We start from the raw sequence: 25,678 nt of genomic DNA, 5'->3' as shown, positions 1-25,678 counted from the left end.
GATTATTGGTCCGAATGGATTATTTACAAATGGCTGAAGTTACTTGACTACTTTCCTGTCTTCATGTTCTTCGGATGTACATTTTGCTTTTGATCACACTACAAAACACAGCTTCCTTAATTACATGTAGGTAAAACAATTTATCATTGTGGAAAATAATATGAGGCTGGTGTTAACTGTACTGCCCTGTAATTGTAAAAGACCAGTTACGACCACAGGCAGGTATCAGGTCCGCATTACACTACACGTTCGCACTTCGCACTTTCGCACCCAAGGTCCGTTCTTACTCTACACGTTCGCACCCAATTTTAATTCATATTCCAGTTGACTTATTGGAAAATCATGATTGTTGTTTTTTTTAAATTGCTTTGGTTTAAATACTGAATGTATTTATAGCTTGGTATGAGTAAAAAGTCAAATCACAAAAATACTAATCTTAAAGGAAAATCAATTAGGAAAGTTCATAATCACATGGCAAAATCAAATAACAAAACGCATCAAAAACGAATGGACAAGAACTGTCATATTCCTGACTTGTTACAGGCATTTTCAAATGTAGAAAATGGTGGATAAAACCTGGTTTGATAGCTTTAACCCTCTCACTTTAATGACAGTCTGATCAAATTCCGTTATATTTACATTGATGCATTGAACCTTGAAGATTTTAAATGAAAAACACAAAAGATAATTATTTTAACAGCTTGGTCCCTTTGATTTGAAACAATGAAACAATACAATATATAGCAACACACTATTATAACCAAAACATGATTGATAAAATTTATTCAACACACAAAAAAAAACGTAGTCATTTTTTTTGTGATTAGATAATTACATAATTACATATATTTAAAATAGTGATTTATTAAAGATTATCCTTGGGTCATATGTTTTCATACGTCATATGTTTTGGTATCATCAATATTTCATCATTTTCGATTGCACACGAGTACATGCATGTTGGTTTTCCCGTTTGAATGGTTTTACACTAGTAATTTTAGGGCCCTTTATAGCTTGTTGTTCGGTGTGAGCCAAGGCTCCGTGTTGAAGGCCGTACTTTAACCTATAATGGTTTAATTTTTAAATTGTTATTTGGATGGAGAGTTGTCTCATTGGCACTCACACCACATCTTCCTATATCTATGACATGTATATTATATATTGTGACAGAATTTTTGGTTTCTTTACTTAAGGGCATACGAAACAGTTACAGGGGGAGGTAATGACGTTGCTAACGTAAAACGTCAAACTGTGACATATCGAGAAAAGATGCATTTTTCGACTGATTTTTATCATTCAAACTGATTTAATTTAAAAACGAGTTCATGGACCCCTATTTTTCAAAACCGCAATTTGTTTCATTTTGCAGGGAGATTATGTGACCCAAATCTTATAAAACTGTAAATAGAGGATTTTTTTTAATTTTGATAAACATGCAGCAAAAAAATTACGTTTTTTCCTCAAATCACAAATATTTGATAAATATGAGTTATTTCTGAATAAAAAATGCGTATTGTTTAAGATACTTATAACATACAGAAATTAACGATTATTTAACAAAAAACAATTTGTGTTTATCTTTTATAACAAAAAAGTTATGTCTTTCTTTTAAAAAAGAAATTACGGCCAGAAATCTGAATTTTGAGCAAATATACAAAATTTCGACCTCATTTTACTCAAAAAGTAGCACATGAAGGTATATTTTTTATTACATATTGGATTTAATCAGGTAAAAAATAGCCTATATGCAAATTTTCATGAACTTGTAAATATAGGATCAAAATTGTATCGTATGCCCTTAAAAAACAACAACACCATTACAACTTGACAAATTTAAAACATATATTCAACTTCGCATTTTAAAGACATTTTAACAAATTAAATTTTTTTTTTTTTTTGTGATTCCAGCAGTTACCACTTACCAGAACCAGGACTTTAGAATACTCATTTCTGGATTTTGTATTCATTTAAAATCTAAATAACCTAAAAACATTTTACAGAATGTGTTTTTAAAATTTGAGCACACAGGTGAATAAAAAGTCCACAGTGAAAACCGTAAGCATTGAAAATTGTTATTTAAGTACAAAAACACATCACACCATGATACATGTACTTTAATATATATCTAGTGATATATTGAGAATGATTGCAAGTTCAAATTTTTTTGGGACATCATCAATGATGTATAACTAACATCTTATATACATTTACATGTACAATGTATGTCCTTGAGGTCATGCAAAATTATTAATATATAAATCAGCAACTACATGTAGCTGCTTCAAAAAAAAATCTCTGCCAGTGGACATTTTTCATTGCATTTAAACCAAGAATTTGTATAGTGATTGTTGCACGAAAATAATTGATTTAACCACCCTCTGTAATGTTCAAATAAATAATACACTGTCCAATACAAAGGTCACAAACTTACAAGCATTTTATCTTATTTTATTGAATTAAAAAAAAAGACAAATTGTCCAGATTACTGAAGCTATTCATCAATTAAGTATATCAGACTGTTAGCAAATTTGGAATAATTTTTCCATTCACAGTGGATAATATTTGCTTCAATTTCAATGTTGTGATTTTTTTGCCCCAAAGTTGGTCATCAAGTGTCAAAGGTCTCAATTTTGTTGATTTTTCATCCTAGTTCTTGACTTAGAGGAACCTGCGATGCTGGTATAGGTATCCAGCTGTTGTCTGCATATAGAGTGGACCAAGTTAACAAATTGACCCCAACAGTTGTTAGGCGGTAGTGAATCTGATCTTGGTTCAGCTTGCTAAAGAAGGTAGTTAGGACCAAAAAAACAGAATTTCACGATTTTTTCTGATTTTTGACTTCAACTGGACCTGCAATCAGAATAAGTCGTTTACTATGCAGATTTCAATAATAATTATGATCAGTAGTTATATGCCTGCAGGTTTGCACTATTTTTGCAAGTTTTAGGCCTATGAACTTCCTGTGTAAGACATCAAAGGGAAGCCCACCCCTCCAGAAAATACAGTTTTATTTGATTTTGATTTCCCAAATTCCTATTTGAGCTCAAAATGCAATTTATGCATGATAATTATTACCAAAGATAGCCTCAAGTGGAGGGAACATGCATAAACTTGTAATAAGTATCAAACAGTTGACTTCTAGGGTTCTTGAGATTCATATCACAATGGGGCCAAATAACAGTGGTTGGAAGTAAAGCCATCATATGAAGCTCACAGCATGGAAAGGGTTAATAAGTTTTGAACTTAATATGTATATTTATGTTGGCCTATTTTTTTTTTACTTCTAAACAGTTATTTTCTTTCAGGAGCTATGGATCCAGTTTCCTTAGATAGCATTCTGATAACTGAAGACGGTGATGGTGATGGATTTGATTTAAATATTGTTGATGCACCAGGGGAATTCAAATCTCATGATAATGATGAATTCAATATTTTTCAAAATTTAAATGATGTTCCAACAGGATTATCTATTGAAGAAAAGTCAGACCTACAAAATGAAGAAAGCATAGAGATAGAAAATCATGATATACATATTACTTTGGATACTGACAGTGTTGGTAAAGATAACATTGTTGATTTGCTGGGTTTTCATACTGATGATGGTACGTCTAAAAACATTAAATGTGTGGGAGAAACAACAGTTTCAACTCCAGTAAATGATGAAAAATCAATAGAAGATGATGAAGGAAACTCAACACAAACTTCTACCGAGATATCAAGGCAGCCAGCTGACTTATATAAAGAAAATAACAAAAAAATAGAAACAGTAGATGAAAATACTATTGAGAGAAAAGACACTTCAGTTGATAAGGCTAAGCAAATCATTTATCCAGGTGAAAAGATAATATTTCCCACACAAGATGATTTAGATATGATTAAGGTGACCAAACAAGACACTTCAGATGTAAAAATTGTAAGTATTTTATTTTATTCACTTTGATATGAATTACATGTAAGTAAGGCACATGTCTGCCACATATGACAATTGAGGTCTCTTCCAAACTGTGTTATCAAACTAAACACTTTCAATGCTTTTGTTCACATGTATTCAAAAAAAAGGAATTTGATATGCACTTTTCAGTGGTCAAACCAATTTTTATAAAAAAAACCTCAGGTAAACATGTTGTAACGGATTTCTGACTAATGGAAAATACTGTACATTATCTGATGGTTGCATGAAAACATTCTAAGATATTATTGAAGCTGTCTTTTGTTTGGTGATTTTGTCATTACCATTTCTGATAAATATTGACCTCAGAACAGTACTGAGAATACAGTCTTGCTTGTTACATGTACATGTACACCTCTATTTAGTTTGTTTATTTATAAATGAAATAGTGCTTCATTGCTTCTTTAATTTGTGTACCTAACTTACTTCTTTCATTTCAGGAGGAAGACTTACAGGAGGGGGCATCATTTCCAGATATGGGCATGCAAAGGATAAGACAAGATAGCTCCTCTGGCTCGGAATTTGATTTTGAACTCCCTCCTGTCAAAAAGAAAATTGATGACCCAGGAACAGAAACTGACACAACAACAAAATCTATAGTAGAAATCAAATCAGAACAAAAATCTGAGCAAAAGACAGTTGTCATAGAAACATCTCAAGCAAGTGTATCACCAAGGGAAATTCCCTCCACGCTTCATAGCATAACAGCAAATGCAAAGAAAATTATAGAATATAAGGAGGAGGTAATTTTAAAAGTTTCTTATAAATTGATTTGAAAATGGGTAAAATGCATGTCTACAAATGTATTCGTTAAATACGACCTAAAAAAATATTGAGTTAGTATATTGGTATCATGTCATTGCTGTCAGTGACATCCGAAAACATTTGGTTTCCCTAAAAATAACTAAATCTAAATGCAACAAGATTAATAACCTAAAAATGAAGGTTGGGATTGATTTTGGGGGTTATGATCCAAACAGTTTAGGAACAAGGGGCCCAAATAAGCATTTTTATAGTTTCCAGACAATAACTTGCGGAACGGTGCATGGATCTTTCTGAAATTATACCACACGTTTTCATACCACAAAGAATTGGTTAGGATTAGCTTTGAGGGTAATGGCTGAAACTGTATTAGAATTAGAGGCAAAAAGGGGGGAAAACATGGGTTTCCTGGTTAATGGACATTTACTTATGTACATTAGATAGTTTGAAAGTCATAAGAAACCTCAAATAAAAAAAAATAATGCATATGTTTTTTTTAACTCAATGGATAGTTTTCATTATAAAATTTATGTACATATACTTTTTTCTGAAAAAAAATCTTTAATTTATTCAGATTTAAAGGAAGTTTACTTTATTTTAATTGCTTCCTTCCAGGAAGCAATTCCCCGACACTTTTTCCATATGCAAAGTGACCTCAGTGTGACCCATTTCGTAAAAATCCGATGATACAATATGCATGGATGTCCTAAAAATTATCTATTATCTAAATTTACATGTTAAACATGTGCTCAATTTCCATGCTTTTCTGTTTATTTTTTGTTGATTGTTGACAAACAGGTGACAATCGTTAAACTTCGGCTTCAAAACACGAACATTAATTACCTGCCATATTTTCACAACAACACTGACTGATTGAAAAAAAAATTGACAATTATACGAAATTTACCGGTACATGAAAAAAATGATAAATTCTTGCACTGAAGACTAAGTTTATGATGTTTGTATGAATTGGTTTCAGAATTGGAAGAACATTATTTTTCACCGGTCACTCGTTTCTTATGACTTTAAAGCATTGTAAGGAAGGTAATTCAATTAATTCATACACAACATATGAATTACCTCCCTTACACTGCTTTTAAATTATGATATTAAAGCAATGTTGTATTGTCTTGAGGTGATTATGTTTACAAGTTATTATGGTTGCAAATTCCATTGGAAATTTGAATTGAGATTATGACCATATCTTGAGGGAAAGAATTTTTTTTTTTTAAAAAGGGAGGGGTGACAATTTTTTCTCCTCAAGATTTTTTGGAGGGCTGATTCGTAACAGCAAAGTACAAAAGCCCCAAAAAAAGGCATTTTATCAGATAAGTTTGAACATTTTTTAAATTTAGAACTTAAATTAAATAGATGTTGAGGTCTTGTATCTTTTAGAACAGTGTTTTGGAACAGGACATTTTAAAAGAAAATATAGTCCTTTAAGGTGTAATACTTTTATTATTATAATATTATTTCATTGATATAAAGGTGTAATACTACCATTGATTTCCCTTATATAGCTTTTCAAAAAATAGTGCAGAACTTATCTTTGTTTCAAATAATGAAATATTTGGCATAAGTGAAGTTTTATCCTGTCCAGAAAAAAATACCATGATTATTGATATCAAATAAAGAAAATTAAAAAATTCTCATTCTAAATCAATTAAAAAAAACTAAAAATGTAAAATTGAATGCTGATAATTAGTTTAATGTTAAGATTTTTATCTTTTCAATTTTCTTATATTTAGTGCAGTTCAAATGATGTTTCTCAGACAATCTCTCAAAAGAAAGCTGCTGAAGATTGGGAAAACGTACAGACAATAGAACCAGGTACTGATTATTTAAATTTGGATAAATATGATAATGTTGAGAATTTTACCTACATGCTACAGAGATGAGTGATCATATTTTTTTTAATGGACAAGAAAATGAACATAACAAATGCATTGTGAATGCCTTGGTAGTCTTGTTGTAGTTTGTTTGCCTCAACTGCTTTAGAAGAGTTGGTCTACACCCAGTTTAGGTCAAACAAAGTCTTTAAAATTGGTAATTGACTGGTCAGCCCAGAGTCAGAATAATGTGTCTGGGTAAGGTGGCATGTCTGCCACCTTACTTGTCCATTTATGAACTATCATGTTGAAAATCCATCTTAGTGTGTCTGTCTAGTACAGGCAGGGTTAATATTCATATTAAATTACCATTTTCTTGTCCTAAATATGCATATCAATTTTAAGCAGCCATTCATCATCATAATCATCATCACATATGTACTGTCAGTTGGGCATATGTACTGTTAGTTGGGCATATGTATTGTTAGTTGGGCATATTTATCAAGTTTTCTAGGAATTTTGTTTTACTTTTCAGCATTATAGTGTTTGTGGTAGTCATTAAGAGGAATGGTGCTGTCCTTGAAATTTTCTGTATCTAAGACACTACTTTTGTTCTTATGTTCTAGTTGGACCAATGATTATTAAATTTAAACAGAAATAGATTGATAATTTAGCTTTTAAAAAAGTAGTTTGAATATCTGAATAAAGGTCTTGGTCAAACAGCTAGACTACACTATAAAAATCCTTTTAAAATATATTATCAGGTGTGAATTTTTTAGTTTGAATTTATTATCTGAAAGAAATGCACCACTTGCAAGAAAACCTGCATATAATAGAGGTTCAACATAATATTAATCAAGATTAGTAAAGCAGGTGAGGTATTCTGAAGTGTTTACTTTTGTTTTTATCTCTGATTCAAAATGCCTATTGATGCTTCTTTTTGAATTTGTATATATATACCAACACTACTTTATTTTATTTATTATTCTTTTGAATAGGATTTTTAAAGGATGGCGAACAGATTAAACGTAAGTTGTTTTATTTAGTTTCTAGAAAACAATGCTATCTGGTCTACATGAGATTATTGTTACATGTAGGCCAATATTTTTTTAATAGGTTATGTGGGGTTTACAAAAATATAACATTTTACTTTTATTCACCTTATGATATATATACTGTGAAAGTACTTTAATTCGTGGGTATCAATTTTCATGGTTTGAGCAATATTTACATGTTTGTGGGTTTTTAAATTCGTGGATTTTCTAACAAAAGAATAATTGAAAAATTAAAGCCTTTAGAAACAAAGGTTACAAATAGTCTGGACTGAAGGAAATTACAGAGTAAACATTGACCGTGTAAATCATAACTACTGTTTCACTACTAAGCATGCATAGATCTGTGTGGTGTAAAAGAAAGGATAATATGCATGATCTTGTCTGGTACTGAGGTTCAGTCAATATTGTACATAGAGGCAATGTACTGATTCCTTTTAATATTCTTTAAAAGATAAACTTGTATTTTTCATACAGCTTCACTTCCTGAATCTACACCACTTTTGTCATACTTTGAAATGCAGGAGGAACTTCTTCGAGTAGATCATTCTTCAGTGAAGGTATTAATAATTTACTATAAACAATTATGGTACAATGTGGTGTTATAGTCTGTAGACACTTATTCTTTTATTTCTCAATAATGTTTGCTTTTTGAAATGCCCCCTGATATTACCGGTACATTATTTTGTTGTTGTCTGAAAACACATTTTGAATGACAAATACTATTAAAAAAACTTTATATTTTCCATAATTAATATATAAAGCAATGAAAAAGTAAGTAAATGCAACTTTACGTTGCATATTATTACTGTATTAAAAAAAGAAGATGTGGTATGATTGCCAATGAGACAACTATCTACAAAAGATCAAAATGACATACATTAAACTATAGGTCACTGTACGGCCTTCAACAATGAGCAAAGTCCATACCGCATAGTTAGCTATAGAAGGCCCCTATTTGACAATGTAAAACAATTCATACGAGAAACTAACGGCCTTATTTATGTAAAAAAATGAACGAAAAACAAACATGTAACACATAAACAAACGACAACCCCTGAATTTACAGGCTCCTGACTTGGGACAGGCACATACATAAATAATGTGGCGGGGTTAAACATGTTAGCGGGATCCCAACCCTCCCCTAACCTGGGTCAGTGGTCTAACAGTCCAATATAAGAACTAACTTTAAAAATCAGTTGAAAAAGGCTTAAGGAGGCTCCTGGGTACACAAATTTTAGCAAAAAAATAAACCTTTATTTTTTCATTACAAATTTTATTTATTACACTACTAGTTGTTACTTTATGATATGTTACAAAAAACAACCCCCAAAAATGATTTGATTTGGCCCCAGATGACTTTAAAACTTGAAAAAGCTCCAAATTATCTCCCTTTGGTGCGAAAATGCCATTTTTTGGCCTTAAATTTGAAATATCTTTTTTAACTCATCGGTGACCTATATTTTTTTATTATTGTTTTCAAATGAGCTGTAAATTAACTAAATTATTGTAAAATTTAAGCGATTTCTTATATTAGGTTATTTTTTTATTTCGATATTTCCTCTTTTTCTCCTATTGGTTCAACAGAAAAAAAGGACATTAACAAAAATGTATGCAATTTCCAGAGGCAGATTTTAGCTTAAATGAACGGTGACCCCATTTTTTTATTTCATTTTTCTTTTAAGTATATGATAAAGTTCATTTCTGAAAAAATATAGCGAAATCCTATATTAGAAAAAAAAAATCATTTATACCCAGGAGCCCCCTTAACTCATCAGATGGACAATAATACAAGTGAACATGGCCGGGTACTTATACATCCCGACACAAAAAGACACAATGAACAGATCTGAGAGAACTCACAATTATCTGACAGCTAGTTCAAAGCCACTAAAAACCAGTTGAAAAAGGCTTAACTCATCAGATGGACAATAATACAAGTGAACATGGCCGGGTACTTATACATCCCGACACAAAAAGACACAATGAACAGATCTGAGAGAACTCACAACTATCTGACAGCTAGTTCAAAGCCACTAAAAACCAATAAAAAAATCATGCATCAAAGACTAAAATATTTGAAAAAAGAAATTATATGATCTATGAAGGTTAATGATAATTATTGCTTCTAAATGAATTGTCTGTGTAAAGTTTGATAATATCCTTATTTTTTAGTCAAACATTCACATATCAGTTGACAGACATGGATTTTCAGCATTGAAACACTTCCTGTTTGGGCCACCAAAATTGCACAGAAACTTGCATGTAAACAGAGAAAAAATCTTTTGTATTGCAGCATGTAAGAATTTCAGTCAATGTAAGATAAGACCATTTTACAAGGATTGATGCCAACACTGAGTTTTCACCGTCTGTCGTGTATCAATTTTTTCTATTTTGAAATTGCTCGTCATTTGGGAAGTATACTTGACTAGCATTTATTTTACTTACAGTATATTCATTCAGAATGATACATATGAAACAATAAGAATGTGAAATGAAATTTCACTTGTTTTATATTTTTTAGTCTTGCCTACAATGTAAGTTGCTTTAGGCTAGACATATATGTTGCTTTTTCAGACTACAAAAATGGCAGAATTGACAGTGTCAATAATTATAAGTTGATAGGAACTACTTGTGAAAGATCAACTAAAAAGAAACACACTCCAACAATGAGATCTCACTTCCCGTATGCAAATTACATTAACTCATCCACATGTGCCTAGATTGATTAAGTTCATAGATTAAATTTCATATTTAAACGACAAATTCTATGAAATAACTGCAATATGCTATTTTGTTCTGAATAATGAATAAAATCTCACATCAACTTTTTATAATAAAAAGGGAATAGAACAATATATTATATATACAGCTTTCATCATGCCATGGTTTCTTGCCATGGTAACTAGTGAAATGTGAAATTTGTTTTCAGTTTTTAAATACACTAAACTAAAATTTGGGCCAAAAAGGGTTCTATGAAACAATCACATATATGTGACATAATATAGTTAAATTATTTGATTTATTTACAGACAAATTGTAGACACATTTATCAGTACTGGGTACTCTCATATACATAGTGTCATATGGCAGTTCATGTTAAAAAAAATACTGTTTTATGATCTTCCAGACTCGCAAAATTAAAATTTAAATGGTAGAAAAATGTTCATGAATTTGTTCTAACTGTTTAGTAACTTGTCTGTAGTTGATGGCTATTGATAAATTGAAAAAACTGTACACGTAGCAGTATGTAAGTTTTACAGATAAGATTTATTAATGCCTAAAGCAAAACTATATTTATATTATAGCAAGTTTTAACAACTCTGATAAACTGCACACACGAGCCTTACAGACTATTTATAGATGTTTAACAGGGTCTAGATTTGACTGCAGTAGGTTTGGAAGTCACTGGGAAGAAATAGGTTTTCAGGGTAAGATTTTTCACTTCCTTTCACCATTATAAATATCCTTTTCTAGGGGACCACCAGTCTTTTGTCCTTCCAAACATAGAAGGTGAACTTATAACTTGTACCTGGTGCAAATTATATGTAAATAATTTTGAAAAGATGTTTGTGTGATAAGAATAGTTGTCAAGTATCTTGTAGAGAGTTGACTCATTAGCATTCATACCACATCTTCTTATTTTTTTCTACGTTTAGGAGTTATTGCCCTTAAAAGAGTTTTCTTTATAAATGTTTGCATTTTTTGCAGAAATCATTATATGTAGAGACATATTGTACTTACAAATATGTTAAGGACAATAAGATCTTCAAATAAATCAAGGGTCAGTATGTGGCCTGTGGCAAGATAAAATTTCTGTCCCTATCCAATATATCCTCATTTTCGAGTATCAGTCCAAATTTCCTCAGCCTTCATCCCTGATGGCTCGATTACAAGACCTGCCTATTGTATTTATTGTTGAACATGCATGAAATATTTGCTATTTGATTTTAAGGTGGTACCAAACACTTACACTAAAATTAATTTGGCTCGTTTAATTTTCATAAAATTTTGTCAAAGTAAAATTTCACTTATTTTGAACCAACCGTTTTGTCAGAAAAATTACACTGGTTATATAGCAGTATGACAAACACCAATTTTTATCATTTAGAAGCTTAATATTCCTTTTACAACACAATGTTATTAAAGCATTTAGCTGACTTTACAGAGTTATCTCCCGGTAGTGTTAGGTACCACCTTAAACAACCAATAATTAATCTATCAAATGAATCATCAAGACTTAATTTTGCTATTTTTTGGTAAAGGAAAGAAAAATTGTGTATTTACATTAACAGGCAAAAGTCATAAAGAAATATCTTGAAAAGAAAGTAATGTTTCATATGTAGGCATATTTTCCTTTATATATTTCAATATTGCATATATCAAGAAATTTCTGCAAAATAATTGTCTTTAGCCTTCTTACCTTAAAATATATTTAAGTATAAATTCTAACTTTCATCAAGGAGTTGTTTAGTGACTATACAAATCCTTGCTTTCAGGACTACAATTTCTTTAAGTTGATAAAAAGAATAATTATAATGTTTGTCTTTTATTTAAGGAAATGATCCATCAACAGATCTGAGAGGAGTAGGGTTATTAGGCTTAGTGAATCTAATCTATTTGTTACGAGACCCAAAATGTCACATGATTGCTAAAGATATTTATAAATTATCACTTCATCCAACTCAGGTAAGACATATTTTTTGATTAAATATGCTATTGACCAACAAATGGTAGTTAAATCTGTTTAATTAAATTTTGATTTTAGTTTTCTTGATTAAATCTGTTTCTTAGAAACTATAAGCAATAGGTCAACTATATTTAGCGTATTAAATGATTGTTAGGTGTACATACATTTCTTGTTCAGGTTATATGACCTTGACCTCATTTTCTTAGATCATGTTAAGTTTATGTGATAGTTGTAGGTGAGTCTCATTGGGGTCTAAGCGTGAGACGGGATTGCCAATTTTTTGTATGTGACACGTGAAAGTCAAACTATTGTGTAGTGAAATGAGGTTTAGCCAAACCCGAAAAAATGATAAAAAAAATGAGAATTGCTTACGTACATAGTGTAAGCGGGGGTACAGGAATCTGACAAAACAATAAGCGGGATCCAGGATCAGAACCCCCCCAATGATACCCCATGTAGTAAAGCTTTATATGTAGGACTATCAACATAATTTCAAAGATTAGTAAAGAAGGGGAGACATTTCAATGTGTACACTCTTGTTTACAAAAGCATATATGGTATATTTCATTACTACTGTAAATTCTGAAATTACAGGAAGGTTTTTATTATTGCAAAAAATGCGACAGAGTTGTAAACGCAATAACTTAAACTCGCATTTTGAAACATTTTCTATGAATTAAACAGGATTTTTCTCATAAGCGTCAAAATTAAATTTGCATTTACCTCTAAATTGACAAAATCGCAATAACAAATGCACGCAATAATTTCTGAATTTACAGTATTTGATTTGAACTTTTACAGCATGCTTAAGTTTTCGCCATTAAAACATTGTCATCCAACCGTATCTTCAAAGGAAATAACTATGCAATAGGTTAAATTAGCTATATATATATAAATTAGGCTGCAAATTTTATACCAGTAGTTGTTTACCTAATTTGCATGTTGAGTTTTAGCTGTACAGCACAGTAAAAATAGTACTCAGTAGGTGAATAGAGGTATTACATCTATGGTACGTGTAAACAGCTGTTTTTTTAATTATTACCTTGCTGTTTGTGTATTGACAGTTTTATATTTTTTTCTGTAGAATTTTCCATTTTGTGTCATGGGAATAAATATGACAAGAATAAGTTTACAATCATTACGAGAAGATTGTTTAAATAAGTAAGTATACATTTCTTTTATTTTTCTAGGTGATTTCAATCTTTTTAAATCACCTGGCATAAAGGGCCCACTGAACTTTTCTCATCACTTGTGGTCTGCCCTCCCTGAATTTTTACAACTATCTTCACTGATGAAACTCGTGGACCAATTTAACCAATTTCAAATGTTTTCAAAACTGTTTAGGCACTATTTATAGGAGTACTTGTCCTTAACCTTTTCATGCTGAATATATATCCTTCAGAATGCTGGTGTAGATGCAGTATTTTTCATTCTGGATACATCAATTTCAAATTTTAGACTATCACAATCAAGAGTGAATTATGCATGTTTCAAGACTCAGACCGTAGAATGGCTAGAACTATGCAAAAAACATAATTCATTGTAAAATGAAATAATTAAACTGTCAAAATTATTTTTAATAACAGTGAGTTGACTATGGGTGTTACCGTTCACCTGTACCTATTGTTCAACCAGATTGAAACATTGACAATTCAATAGGGACATTTAAATTGACCAGTTGGTTTTGTTAAATTTAAATCTACCTTGATGCTACCGGTACAGTTTTTTTATTCACCTAACTAAAACCTTCAGCATGCTTTTTCTTAAGTTTTTCTTATCCTATCACTTCACCTGTTTAATTGTTACGGTTGTAGTATAACGGGGATATTTTATTTTTTTTAACTTTTAAATATTTCATCAAGGCTTCAATTTTTAGCTTTATTGAACAACATAATATGCACTTTAAATTAGTTTATATGGTATGAATAATGCTAGAATATGACCACTTATATATTATAACAAGACACAAGCTTATTTCATGTTCTTACATATTAAACTAAACACAGTGAATTTGATAAAAAAAATCCTTTTCTCATGTTTTTTTTAATTAAAATCCTATAACAGGTAAAGAAATTTTATAACATTGTTATTAGTCTTTTTGTTATGGAAATGGATGTTTTCCCTGAAATATTTGGTCATTCAAATGCAAAAACACAACATTTAGACAGAAAAAGAGATTTTTTTTGCAGTTATTTAAAATTTTAGAAGAAGGCAAGCCAGATCAGGACTATATGTTTTTGTAGGAATTCAATTGCATGTCATATAATTCACTACATTTCCTCTTTAATGTTTTCATAGCCAAATACTATAAGTGCTTAGATTTCTTGTTGAAAAAAAATCTTGATAATATCTCTTTGACTTTTTCTAATGGGAAATAACTCAAAATAGTTTGTTTTTGACATGTTCCTTGTACAAATTGTTAATGTATATTCATATTGAAATATCAAAATCATATTTGAATGAACTATTGTATTTACTCTACATATTTTACATCTCATCCAGTATTTCATTTTCTTTATCTGAAATAATTTATAACATTTTTCTAATTTTATGAACATGATGAAAGTTTTTGAATATTTGTTCACGCTTTTCACTATATAACTAGATATTCTGTTAAATTTCCCATGATATATATATCCTTAAAAACAGGTAGAGAATTTTGCAATATTTGATTATTTCCATTATCACATTTAAAATGAGCATCCTCACTTTACAAATATTTTGGATAAGTGTATTCATATATTTTCGCTATATATCACTTGACTTTATTATATCCACAGTATTGAGTTTTTATTTCATTTACATGTATATGTTCCAATTTAACACTATTAGATCCAGAACTTTATAATGTCACATTCTAATTATCCCAATGTTAGGAATATTTTGGAATATTTTACTTTTTCTTTTCACTTTATCAACTCTATGAATTTAACATTTTGTTTCATTTCAATAATTCCCATGATATATATTCCATTTAAACAGGTGAATCACTCTACTAATATATCCCAGCATTTATTATGAATGTGTTGAAATTATTTCTCCTTCTTGCATTCAAGTTTGATTTTTATAATTTTTTATTTATCATTTACCAGGGGGAGGTGGAAGTAGGATTTCGAGCAGGATAAATCAATATAAAAGCTATATATTTTTATTCTTTAAAATCAAGAAGTAAAAACCAAACATAAAAGCACTCTGTTTATGCTAAAATAAAGAATTATGAATCTATTTACAACATTCAAATCATAAATCTATTCTTGTTGAATGTTTATAGGCAGCCATCTAATATAATCCTTTCTTGTGATTTTGTCTGTTCTATATTGGCATAATTGTTGATAAAGAGGTCCATCTTTTCTTTGTCTGGCTTACTTACTGATACAGGCATTTCTAGAGTGAATTCGCATTTTAACATACGTAACGGCCTGGATTTTCTTGATAACATCTATAAAAAACATATAAGTTGTGGTGAAGCTGCTCAGAAATGAGGAGGATAGTGTTACATTGTGCATATATATGTACTTACTCTGTAGGCTAAGAATGTAAGACTTGTCATCAGAAGGAGTGTCAGACATATAATCAAACGTAAAGCAGTCATCGATTTCATTTGGGGGATGGAATGGTTACCCAAAATAATGGGATAACCATTTACCAATTTTGCTTAATTTGTCTTTATACTCTGTGCTCAGTCCAATTAAAAGTATTAACTTACCTGTAAATCCAATTAGGAGAAAAAAATAAAATTGGTGCAAATGAAAAATTGAAATCAGCGCAAATGAAAGAATGAAATTTTCAAAATCGGCGCATATGTCATACACCCCTATTGTATTGTCAATGTTTTAATCTGGTTGAACAATAGGTACAGGTAAATGGTAACACCCATGGTCAACTCAATATAATTATTTTATGTAAAACTTTGAAGCCAAGGTGAAAAAAATTGTAACCACAACAAACATGGTGGACAGGAATGATCAAGCAAACTTTCTAGTTAATTTACCTAAGAAAGCATAAAAAAAAATCAACTGATATCGTTACTCATTAAACTTCATAAAATATTGAATTTGTCAATTTTCAATCGTTTGTGTAGTGTTTTAGATTTAGAATCATGGTGTCTGTCAGGTGCTTGCATTCACCGCAAAGGTCAAGTTTTTATATCACTTTTTTGATTGACTGAAGGGAAATAAATAAAAAAGTTTTCAGTAACATGTAATACAAATTTTACATTTTTTTCCCTCATTTTTGCCTATTATTTGAAATCTATTATAGATTCAGTAAAACTTTAAAGTCTGAAAATGATCAGCAAGACAAGATCTAATTTGCTCTTTGATGATGTTTTCTTTACCAATTTTTTGCAATTTTGCCTTATCTTATAATTGATAGCAGGAATTAAACTTAAATAGTCAAAAATGATCAGCAAGACAAGATCTACTAATGGACAACATAAACGAAATTGTCGGACAAGTCCTTATTGGAGTTAATGCCCTATAATGTCAATTTTATCTTTTCTTTGTGGAATCTTCACAGTGTTCAAAGGATTGAGGGATAAATTAAATAGTTAGTCTTTCAGTGACTGATATTTATCCACAGAGGCATTGGAATTTTCAGAAAGATAATTGTGGACAACTTTGTTGTAGCTAAAAATATATACTATTTATATATTTGAATCATGAGGGGGTAAAAAAAATACATTTTGACATGCTTTTATTTAATAATGTGATCTTTTTTTACAGAGAATGCAATAAAAGGGAAGACGTACTGAATGTTGTAAATGACTTTTATGCTGGAATATATTTACACATGTACCAACTATGGAAGTCAAAAGGAAAAACAATATCCGACTCTGGATTTGTTATCAAACGTAAATATACATATTCTATGGCTTCATTTAACAATTTAACAATAATTACATAATAGGAGAAGAATGTATTGACTGAAAATGTTAAATATATGGGTTTCAGGTTTGTCACTTTATGATTCTAATTTTGATAAATATTGATGAAAGGAGATGCTGGATAAATATCTATGAGACAGCAATCCTCCAGGACAAAATTAAACATTAAACCCCTAGAGAGCAACATACAGTTTCATCAATGAATATGTTTTTACAATATTTAATCTTTAAAGCACCTTAGCAAAAGGGGCATTAAGTGTTACCCATGTCCATACTGTCTGTCCATCCTGAACATCCCCAAAATTGTTTTCTTTTCTCCAATCTTTTTTGACATGATAAATTTGTAAACCTTCATGGAGTGTTGTGAAATTGGACAGAAGCAAATCTTCAAGACAAAGAAAGAGTTAGATGTTTAAAATTCTGTATTTTACTGATAAATGGACTCACTTTTTAAGTCAGCATTACAATTTTAAACTTCTAATTTGACATTGATGTGGGGTTAAGGAAATTTATTTTCTGAAAAAGCAATTGGCATATCATGCACTCATGGCACAGCTTTTTTTAATTCTGAATCCTCCATAGGCACCAAAACTTATCAAGTTCATTAAATTTGGGCAGTAAGCACTTAAGTGTTGTTGTTATAACTGCTTTAACAATTGATAAGTGTTCAAATATCTGAAAAGAAATTATGTTATTTTTTTAGATTTAGAAACTGAAGCTAAGAAGAATCCCCACCATATTCTGAAAAATTTAGAAGACTATATACATAGCAAAAAGAGTACAGCCAGCACAGTAAATTTAGACAATATGGATCCTGGAGGAGATAACTTCCTAAGTGTATGTGAAACAGAAGCAGGGCAATATTAGATAATAATGTATTATGGATCCATGGGGAGATAACTTTCTAAGTGTATGTGAAACAGAAGCAGGCCAATATTAGATATAACATATTATGGGGGAGATAACTTTCTAAGTGTATGTGAAACAGAAGCAGGCCAATATTAGATATAACATATTATGGGGGAGATAATTTTCTAAGTGTATGTGAAACAGAAGCAGGGCAATATTAGATATAACATATTATGGGGGAGATAATTTTCTAAGTGTATGTGAAACAGAAGCAGGGCAATATTAGATTTAACATATTATGGGGGAGATAACTTTCTAAGTGTATGTGAAACAGAAGCAGGCCAATATTAGATATAACATTATGGGGGAGATAACTTTCTAAGTGTATGTGAAACAGAAGCAGGCCAATATTAGATATAACATATTATGGGGGAGATAACTTTCTAAGTGTATGTGAAACAGAAGCAGGGCAATATTAGATATAACATATTATGGATCCATGGGGAGATAACTTATCATGTGTATGTAAAATAAAAGCCAGGAAATAGATATCACATAATATTATTAATTCATATACTTTAACAAATTTGATTTGTTTAGGGATAGTCACATGTTAAATAATGTTTTTGAAGGTAGAGAGAAAAAGGACGATAACAAAAAGCATAGTTCACAGTAAAATGCATATTGCTCTATTATTTTTAGAATATCTAAAAACCAATATACTTTGTGACGTCATGCAATGAAAGTCATGTTATTGTTAAAAGTTTTATAAAGAAATAGTTATGATCGATTATTCAAGGAATTGTATATCTTATTATAGAAATCCTTGGATTATTTGAGGAAAAAAAATCTTATAATATATAGGATGTTAAAAATATCAAACATGAAAAAAAGGAAATAAAATTACAACTAATATGTTGTTAGTGTCTAGGAGACAATATGATATCTATATGCAATATGCTTTTTGCTATCCGCAGTTTTCTCTCTACCTTTGAAAATATAGTTTAACATGTGACTATCCCTGAAAAATTAAATTGGTTGAAATGTACAAATTAATAATTTCAGATTATATCATGGCATTTTTCATATCACATGTATAATCAGCCCTAGGTGCAATATCAGCCCAAGAGCCACATGGCAAGGTAGACATGAAACCACAAAGGTAACTGAATAAGCCCAGTAAAATTGCTTGTATTACATGAATTGACAAATATTATTTGATAACTGATGCATGGAGCTGATGCGTTAGCCTTAAAACACTGGGTCATGTAATAAGTACAAGCTGACTTAGATGCCTTTAAAACAATTGAATGTAGATTAAAGTAATTCTGATCCAGGTCACAGTATGTGTGGTTGTTTTGACTGAGAAGGCTGGGGGTAGTTACGTGAATGCAGATTAACTACCTCACATTATCATAATATATTTTTGTTTGGAAAATTTCTATGATGTTGATGAATACTAAGGGTTGATGTTTGTATAATTTATGACCCTTTTAAACTTACATTTGTTTGTTGTATCTTTTTGATACATATCATTTTCTACAGAAACTGTATATTGTTTTGTGATAATTTATTTTTGTATTGGCTTTGTGATTTTAATGAACAAGTAATTACCTTAAATAGAAAAATTGAATAAAAATATGGGGTCACTGTTCATTTAAGCTCTCAATCTGCCTTCAAAAGAAGCATTCATTTCTGTTAAGGTACTTTTTTTTTCTGTTGAACTAATAGGACAGAAAAAGGTAAAATCGAAAGAAAATAAAGAACTAAATTACAGAAATTGCTTAAATTTTACAATAGTTTAGTTGAAGTACAGTTCATTTGAAAAAAAATATAAAAAATATAGTTCACCAATGAGTTAAGAAAATTATTTCAATTTTTATGCCAAACTTTTTTCATTAAAGGGAGATAATTTGGAGCTTTTTCAATGATATCAATATTTTAAAAGACATCTGGGGAAAAACGAATTGATTTTTTTTTGGCTGATTGTACCATATCAAAACGTAACAACTAATAGTGTAATAAATAAAATTTGTAATGAAATAACAAATATATCTATTTTTGCTGATTTTTTTGTACCCTCGAGCCTCCTTAAGATATGACAATTGCCAACACACACCATCGGCGAAGGTCACATGACCTTACTCAGAACTCATTAAATTTTATCGCGAAGGTATTTGTTATCAAAGCTCTTGACAAACTTTATGAAAACACATGATACATTATTCGGTATATTGATGTTAGTTTTCCCTGTTTCAAATTTATATTCCGCAAAGATTCAAGAATGTTTTTGTTTCTTAATTCATAATAATCAATGAGTATTTAAGAAAATTTACAAATTCAATAAAACAGAAGGAAACTGTGGCAGATTGTGACTGGCAAAATTTCATAACTTTGGTTGTCCATTTCAACCAGCTGAACCTTTGTTGAAATATGTCACACAGCCTTATATTTTGACCTTTTATAAAATAGTACTACTAGAACTAGTCAAAGCAGCAAAGTCAGATTGTGCTTTATACAAACAGTCACTTTCTGTAATTGTATTTGAACTAATGTTTAACAATGATTAGTGCTCTCGCTAATGTAAAAACTGCTTTATGTGTTTATACAAAATCATGTTCTCTTTTTACATTTAAACAAGTGTGCTTTAACTGTTGTTTAAAATTACTTATTCATTTAGTGCTTTAGGATAAACATGATAAGAAACATTCAACAAAGTGACTATTGTTTGAAATTTTAAATTGTTCTGTTATTGTAACTTGTTATTACATATCTTGAACTATATATGATGAATAAAAATTTGAAAACCCCTTGTCTTCTATTATTATCAAGTAAAAAAGGCTATACAGGTGTTTATAGGTATGGAATCATTGTTCATTTAACAAAAAAAGGAAGATATGCAGTTTCAACACAAACAAAAAACATTGCGTACGTCTATAAAAGAGTCAATAAAATCTCCAGCTGTGGCTTGACAACTCTGTCAAATGTCTGTAGTAGTGCATATAAACTTTCCTTTCTTGGATGTTATTTTTCAAGAAACTTCCTAGTAAAAGTATCACAGTTTTAGCTGCAACAGTCTGAGTTCCTATTGCCAATTGCATTGTCTTGTTTTACAGAATTGCAACCTATAGTTTCTAAGAAACTTGTTCCAAGAAAGCTGAAAAATGACCAATGAACCTTGAAAATGAGGTCAAGGTCAGGAGAACTAGGCAAGACAGACATGTACAGCTCACATTCCTTCCACGCAACAAATATATTAGACCTAATGTTTATAGTCTAAGAAAAACAGACCAAAGCCCAATAACTGAACACTAAGCAATGAGCCATGAAAATGAGGTCACGGTAAAAAAAAATGTGATACTGACATGTACATCATTAAATATTTCCATACACCAAATATTGTTGACCTATTGCATATACAGTAGTACAAAAAGTAGTATTAGAAAAAAGTCCAAAACTCAAAAACTTTAGTTTGACCACTTAACCATGAAAATGAGGTCAAGGTCAAATGACACTTGCCAGCTGGCTAGACATGAACACCTTACAATTATTCCATGCACCAAATATGATAGACATTAGTCACTATAATAATTGCATAAAGTATAAGAAAAACAAACCAAAACACAAAAATTAAACTATAACCACTGAACCAAGAAAATGAGCTCAGATCAGAGTCACCTGACAGTTGGACATGTACACCTTACAAGCCTTTCATACACCAAATATATTAGACCGATTGCTTATTTGTATCTGAGATAGGGACTTAACCACCAAAACTTAACCTTGTTTACTGACCCATGAACTTATGTCAGGGTCTAGGGACAAAAATTTGACAGGCATGATGACCTTGCAAGGTACGCACATACCAAGAATAGTTATCCTATTTCTCATAATAACCCAATCCTATATTTATGAACTAAATGAACTTTTTTTGCAATAGTCACTGAACCATGAAAAAGTTGTCAAGGACAATGGTTTTCCTGTTTGAATGGTTTTACACTAGTAATTTTGGGGCCCTTTATAGCTTGTTGTTCGGTGTGATCCAAAGTTCTGTGTTAAAGGTCGTACTTTACCTAAAATGGTTTACTTTTATAAATTGTTATTTGGATGGAGAGTTGTCTCATTGGCATTCATACCACATTTTCCAGAGGGAAAATTCTTAACATAAGACATATATATACAAAGTATGAAGCATCCCGGTCTTCCACCTTTTAAACTATAAAGCTTTTAGTAAGTTAACTAAAGCCCCTGCCAGATCACTTTGATGTCAAGCTTTCTCCGACAGAAGTAACAGACTCTACAAAAAATAATCTTTAAACTGCATTTGATGATCCACAATAGTGAGTACAATTCAAAGGATTAGGTCAAGTGGGACTATAACTGTCCAGAAATGTATGAAATACCATTTTCAAGCCACAACTTCTGAACAATTATTGTAAAAAAACAAAATTGACTTTACCTGTTCATTGTTTGCTGATGTGATTCATAATTATTTCTCATTTCTTATTTTTTATATAGATTGGACCATTGGTTTTCCTGTTTGAATGGTTTTGCATTAGCCATTTTTGGGGCCCTTTATAGTTTCTGTTGAACGAGAGCCAAGGCTCTATGTTGAAAGCCATACTTTGACCTATAATGGTTAACATTTACAAATTGTGACTTGGATGGAGCGTTGTCTCTAGGCACTCATACCACATCTTCTTATATCTAGTTACTATAACTTCTACACCTTAAATATTTAGACTTAAACAAATCAAACAATATATATATATATAATTCCGATATTTTGGACAACTTGTGAGGACACAGGGTTTTAACTAAAATGACTAAATAAAACTAAAACCCAAATGTAAATTTGCTGACAGCCCATTGAACATGACAGACGCCATATTTAATTCATATCATAAATATTTTCCAGCAGTACACATTTTACAAATATTTAAAATATACAATGTATCAATAGTGTAATCGCTGATATTTATGAATTTTTACCCTTTATAAATAGTCAAAGTAGTCCCGGAAAAAACAACAATCATTATTTATATGTATATGTATATGAATATGAATGGAAACCTGTATTGGATGCCAATGCTCAGACCTATCTCAGAATAAAAGTGTTGGACCACACCTTTAATTAGCAACAACGTATATAAATAGAAAATTACAAAAACAACTTTTATTGCAATCAGCAATTATAAAAAGGCCCATATATATAATTACTAGTCTATGTTGAACGATGGCTAGAAAGTGAAGCAATTGAAAAACACCAAGATATTGTAACACAAAATACGACAAACTGATTGGTCAATTATCCATGCCTAGTAATATGAATATTTATGAAAATGTAAACCGCAGGAAAATACAATTATTAAACCAATGAACATGAATACAAATCATAAGCATATATAAAATATAAATAAGCGTCTCATAAGTCAAATTTATGACTTGGTAAGTTGGTATCGATTGTTTTATTGAAAACTGTGCTTTCACAATCAAAATGTGACACCATGATAAAATATATATTTATTTATTATTATTTTATAAATAAAGGAAATCATCAAAACTATAATTGATAAAATGCTTGTGTGCTATATTTAAAGTTAAGTTTTACCAAATAATGACAAAGTCTCTATCATCTACAATCCTGCTGGCTAGGAACAGCCAGCTAAAACCATTTACCACAGTCAAATTAAAATAGGAGGAAGTGTTTTTTAGTAATTGTCTAAAGTGTGGACGACGGACGGATGGACAACAGCATTATCTTCCCTTCTATAGATTTATAGGGATATGATTGGTTAATTGACTACACATGGTAACTATGTATATTTCGTATAGGGTGTCTTAAATAATACATGGTTAGTTAGCAAAAATGGTCAGCAACCATATGGGGTTAGTAAGGGGTTACTTCCCTTTCAAAACAAAAAAAGATGCCACAACCTTTTATAAAAACAACCCGGTGTCATATATGGTATTTTGAACCCTCTAAAAAGTGAACTCTGGGTCATTTTACCCTATAGTATTTTGACCATTTTACCGCATGGTAATTTGAACGTGGGGTCATTTTCACATATGGTATTTTGAACCCCCCTGTTTATAGATACATAGTAATGGCTTTCATTTTTTTGATTTGAGGTTTTTAGTAGGGTGTTCAATATACGGCAAGGGGGTTCAAAATACCATGGCAAAGTAAAATTTTCAAAATATTTTTTTCAGCATGCAAAATACATATAAACAACTTAATACTGTATTATTACTATGTATAGGGATTAGAATAGCTTGAATTTTTTAAATTAAAGATCCAGAGTAGGGAGTTCAATATACCGCAGGGGGTCAAAATACCAGGGCAAAGTAAAATTTTCAAAATATCTTTTCCAGCAAGTTTATTAAATACAAACTATTTATTGGTGTATTGTAACTACATAAAAGAGTTAGACATGCCAGATTTTTTTTAATTAAAGGTCTAGAGTCAAGCAAGTTTAATACATACAAACTACTTATTAGAGTATTACAACTATGTAAAGGTGTTAGAATAGCTTGAATTGTTGAAATTTAAGGTCTATAGTAGGGGGTTCAATATACTGCAGGGGGGTCAAAATACCATGACAGAGTTAAATTTTCTAAATATCTTTTAGAGCATGCTGAATGCATATAAACAACTTATTACAGTATTATTACTATGTAAGGGGGTTAAAATAGCTTGAACTTTTGAAATTCAAGGTTTATACAAGGGGTTCAATATACCGCAGGGGAGTCAGAATATCATGGTAAAGTAATATTTTAAAAATATCTTTTCCATCATGTTAAATACATAAAAACTACTTATTCGAGTATTATAACTATGTAAAAGTGTTTGAATAGCTTGAATTTTAAAATCAAGGTCTATATAGTAAGGGGTTCAATATACCACAGGAAGTAAAAATATCATGGCAAAGTAAAAAATTGTCAAAATATCTTTTCCATTATGGTTAAATACATACAAACTACTTATTGGAGTACTATTACTATGTTTAGTAATAAGAAAAGCTAGAATGTTTTAAATTCAAGGTCTATAGTAGGGGGTTCAATGAACCGCAGGGGGGTCAAAATACCATGGCATAGTAAAATTTTCAAAATATCTTTTCCAGCATGCTTAATACATATAAACATCTTATTACAGTTTTATTACTATGTAAAGGGGTTAGAATATCTTGAATTTTTGAAATGCCTGTCCCAAGTCAGTAGCCTGGTATTCAGGGGTTGTTGTTTGCTGATGTGTTACATATTTGTTTTCTTTGTTTCATGGCCTTTTATAGCTGTCTGTGTGGTATGGGCTTTACTCATTATTGAAGGCTGTACAGTGACCTATAGTTATGAATTTCTGTCATTTTGTCTCTCGTGGAGAGTTGTATCATTGGCAATCATACCACAACTTTTTTATACTAACTTCATTTCAATAGGTTTGGTCAAGCAGTATATCATGAAAACCCATATTTTACTGTTAATTAGGCCATTTCTTGTTCAACTTATGTCAAAACCATAAAAATCTAACTGTCCCTCAATTTTATGGTTCCACGACATTGCCTTGATATTTCAAAAGATTTGTTCAAGCTGTATTTGAAATCTGGAGTGGAAATTATAGTTCCAAGAGAAGTACATAGGGACAAATGGATGGACATCTGCCAT

At 30.6% G+C, this 25,678-nt stretch overlaps 1 protein-coding gene across 3 annotated transcripts; it reads left to right on the top strand.

Annotated features, from left to right (window-relative positions):
• The first annotated feature begins 8 nt into the window (after positions 1–8).
• On the top strand, positions 9–20,826 carry LOC134715405 (ELMO domain-containing protein 3-like). 3 transcript variants are annotated; one of them, XM_063577566.1, is made up of 13 exons: positions 24–126; positions 1,909–2,055; positions 3,306–3,913; positions 4,390–4,692; positions 6,460–6,541; positions 7,539–7,568; positions 8,070–8,152; positions 9,768–9,891; positions 10,901–11,023; positions 12,151–12,281; positions 13,367–13,443; positions 17,007–17,134; positions 17,871–20,826. In XM_063577566.1, exons 3-13 carry the CDS (start codon positions 3,311–3,313, stop codon positions 18,032–18,034), a joined length of 1,848 nt encoding a protein of 615 aa, XP_063433636.1. In that variant the 5' UTR covers positions 24–126; positions 1,909–2,055; positions 3,306–3,310; the 3' UTR covers positions 18,035–20,826. The 3 variants fall into 3 exon arrangements, with proteins under 3 accessions (XP_063433635.1, XP_063433633.1, XP_063433636.1); XM_063577565.1 differs by lacking the exon at positions 1,909–2,055 and having other exon boundaries at positions 9–126; XM_063577563.1 differs by lacking the exon at positions 1,909–2,055 and having other exon boundaries at positions 15–130.
• Positions 20,827–25,678: the final 4,852 nt, after the last annotated feature.

This window comes from Mytilus trossulus, chromosome 4 (genome assembly GCF_036588685.1).
Source record: "Mytilus trossulus isolate FHL-02 chromosome 4, PNRI_Mtr1.1.1.hap1, whole genome shotgun sequence".
NCBI lineage: Eukaryota > Metazoa > Mollusca > Bivalvia > Mytilida > Mytilidae > Mytilus > Mytilus trossulus.
The sequence above is the reverse complement of the archived record's forward strand: the minus strand, read 5'-3'. Positions and strand labels throughout refer to the sequence as shown.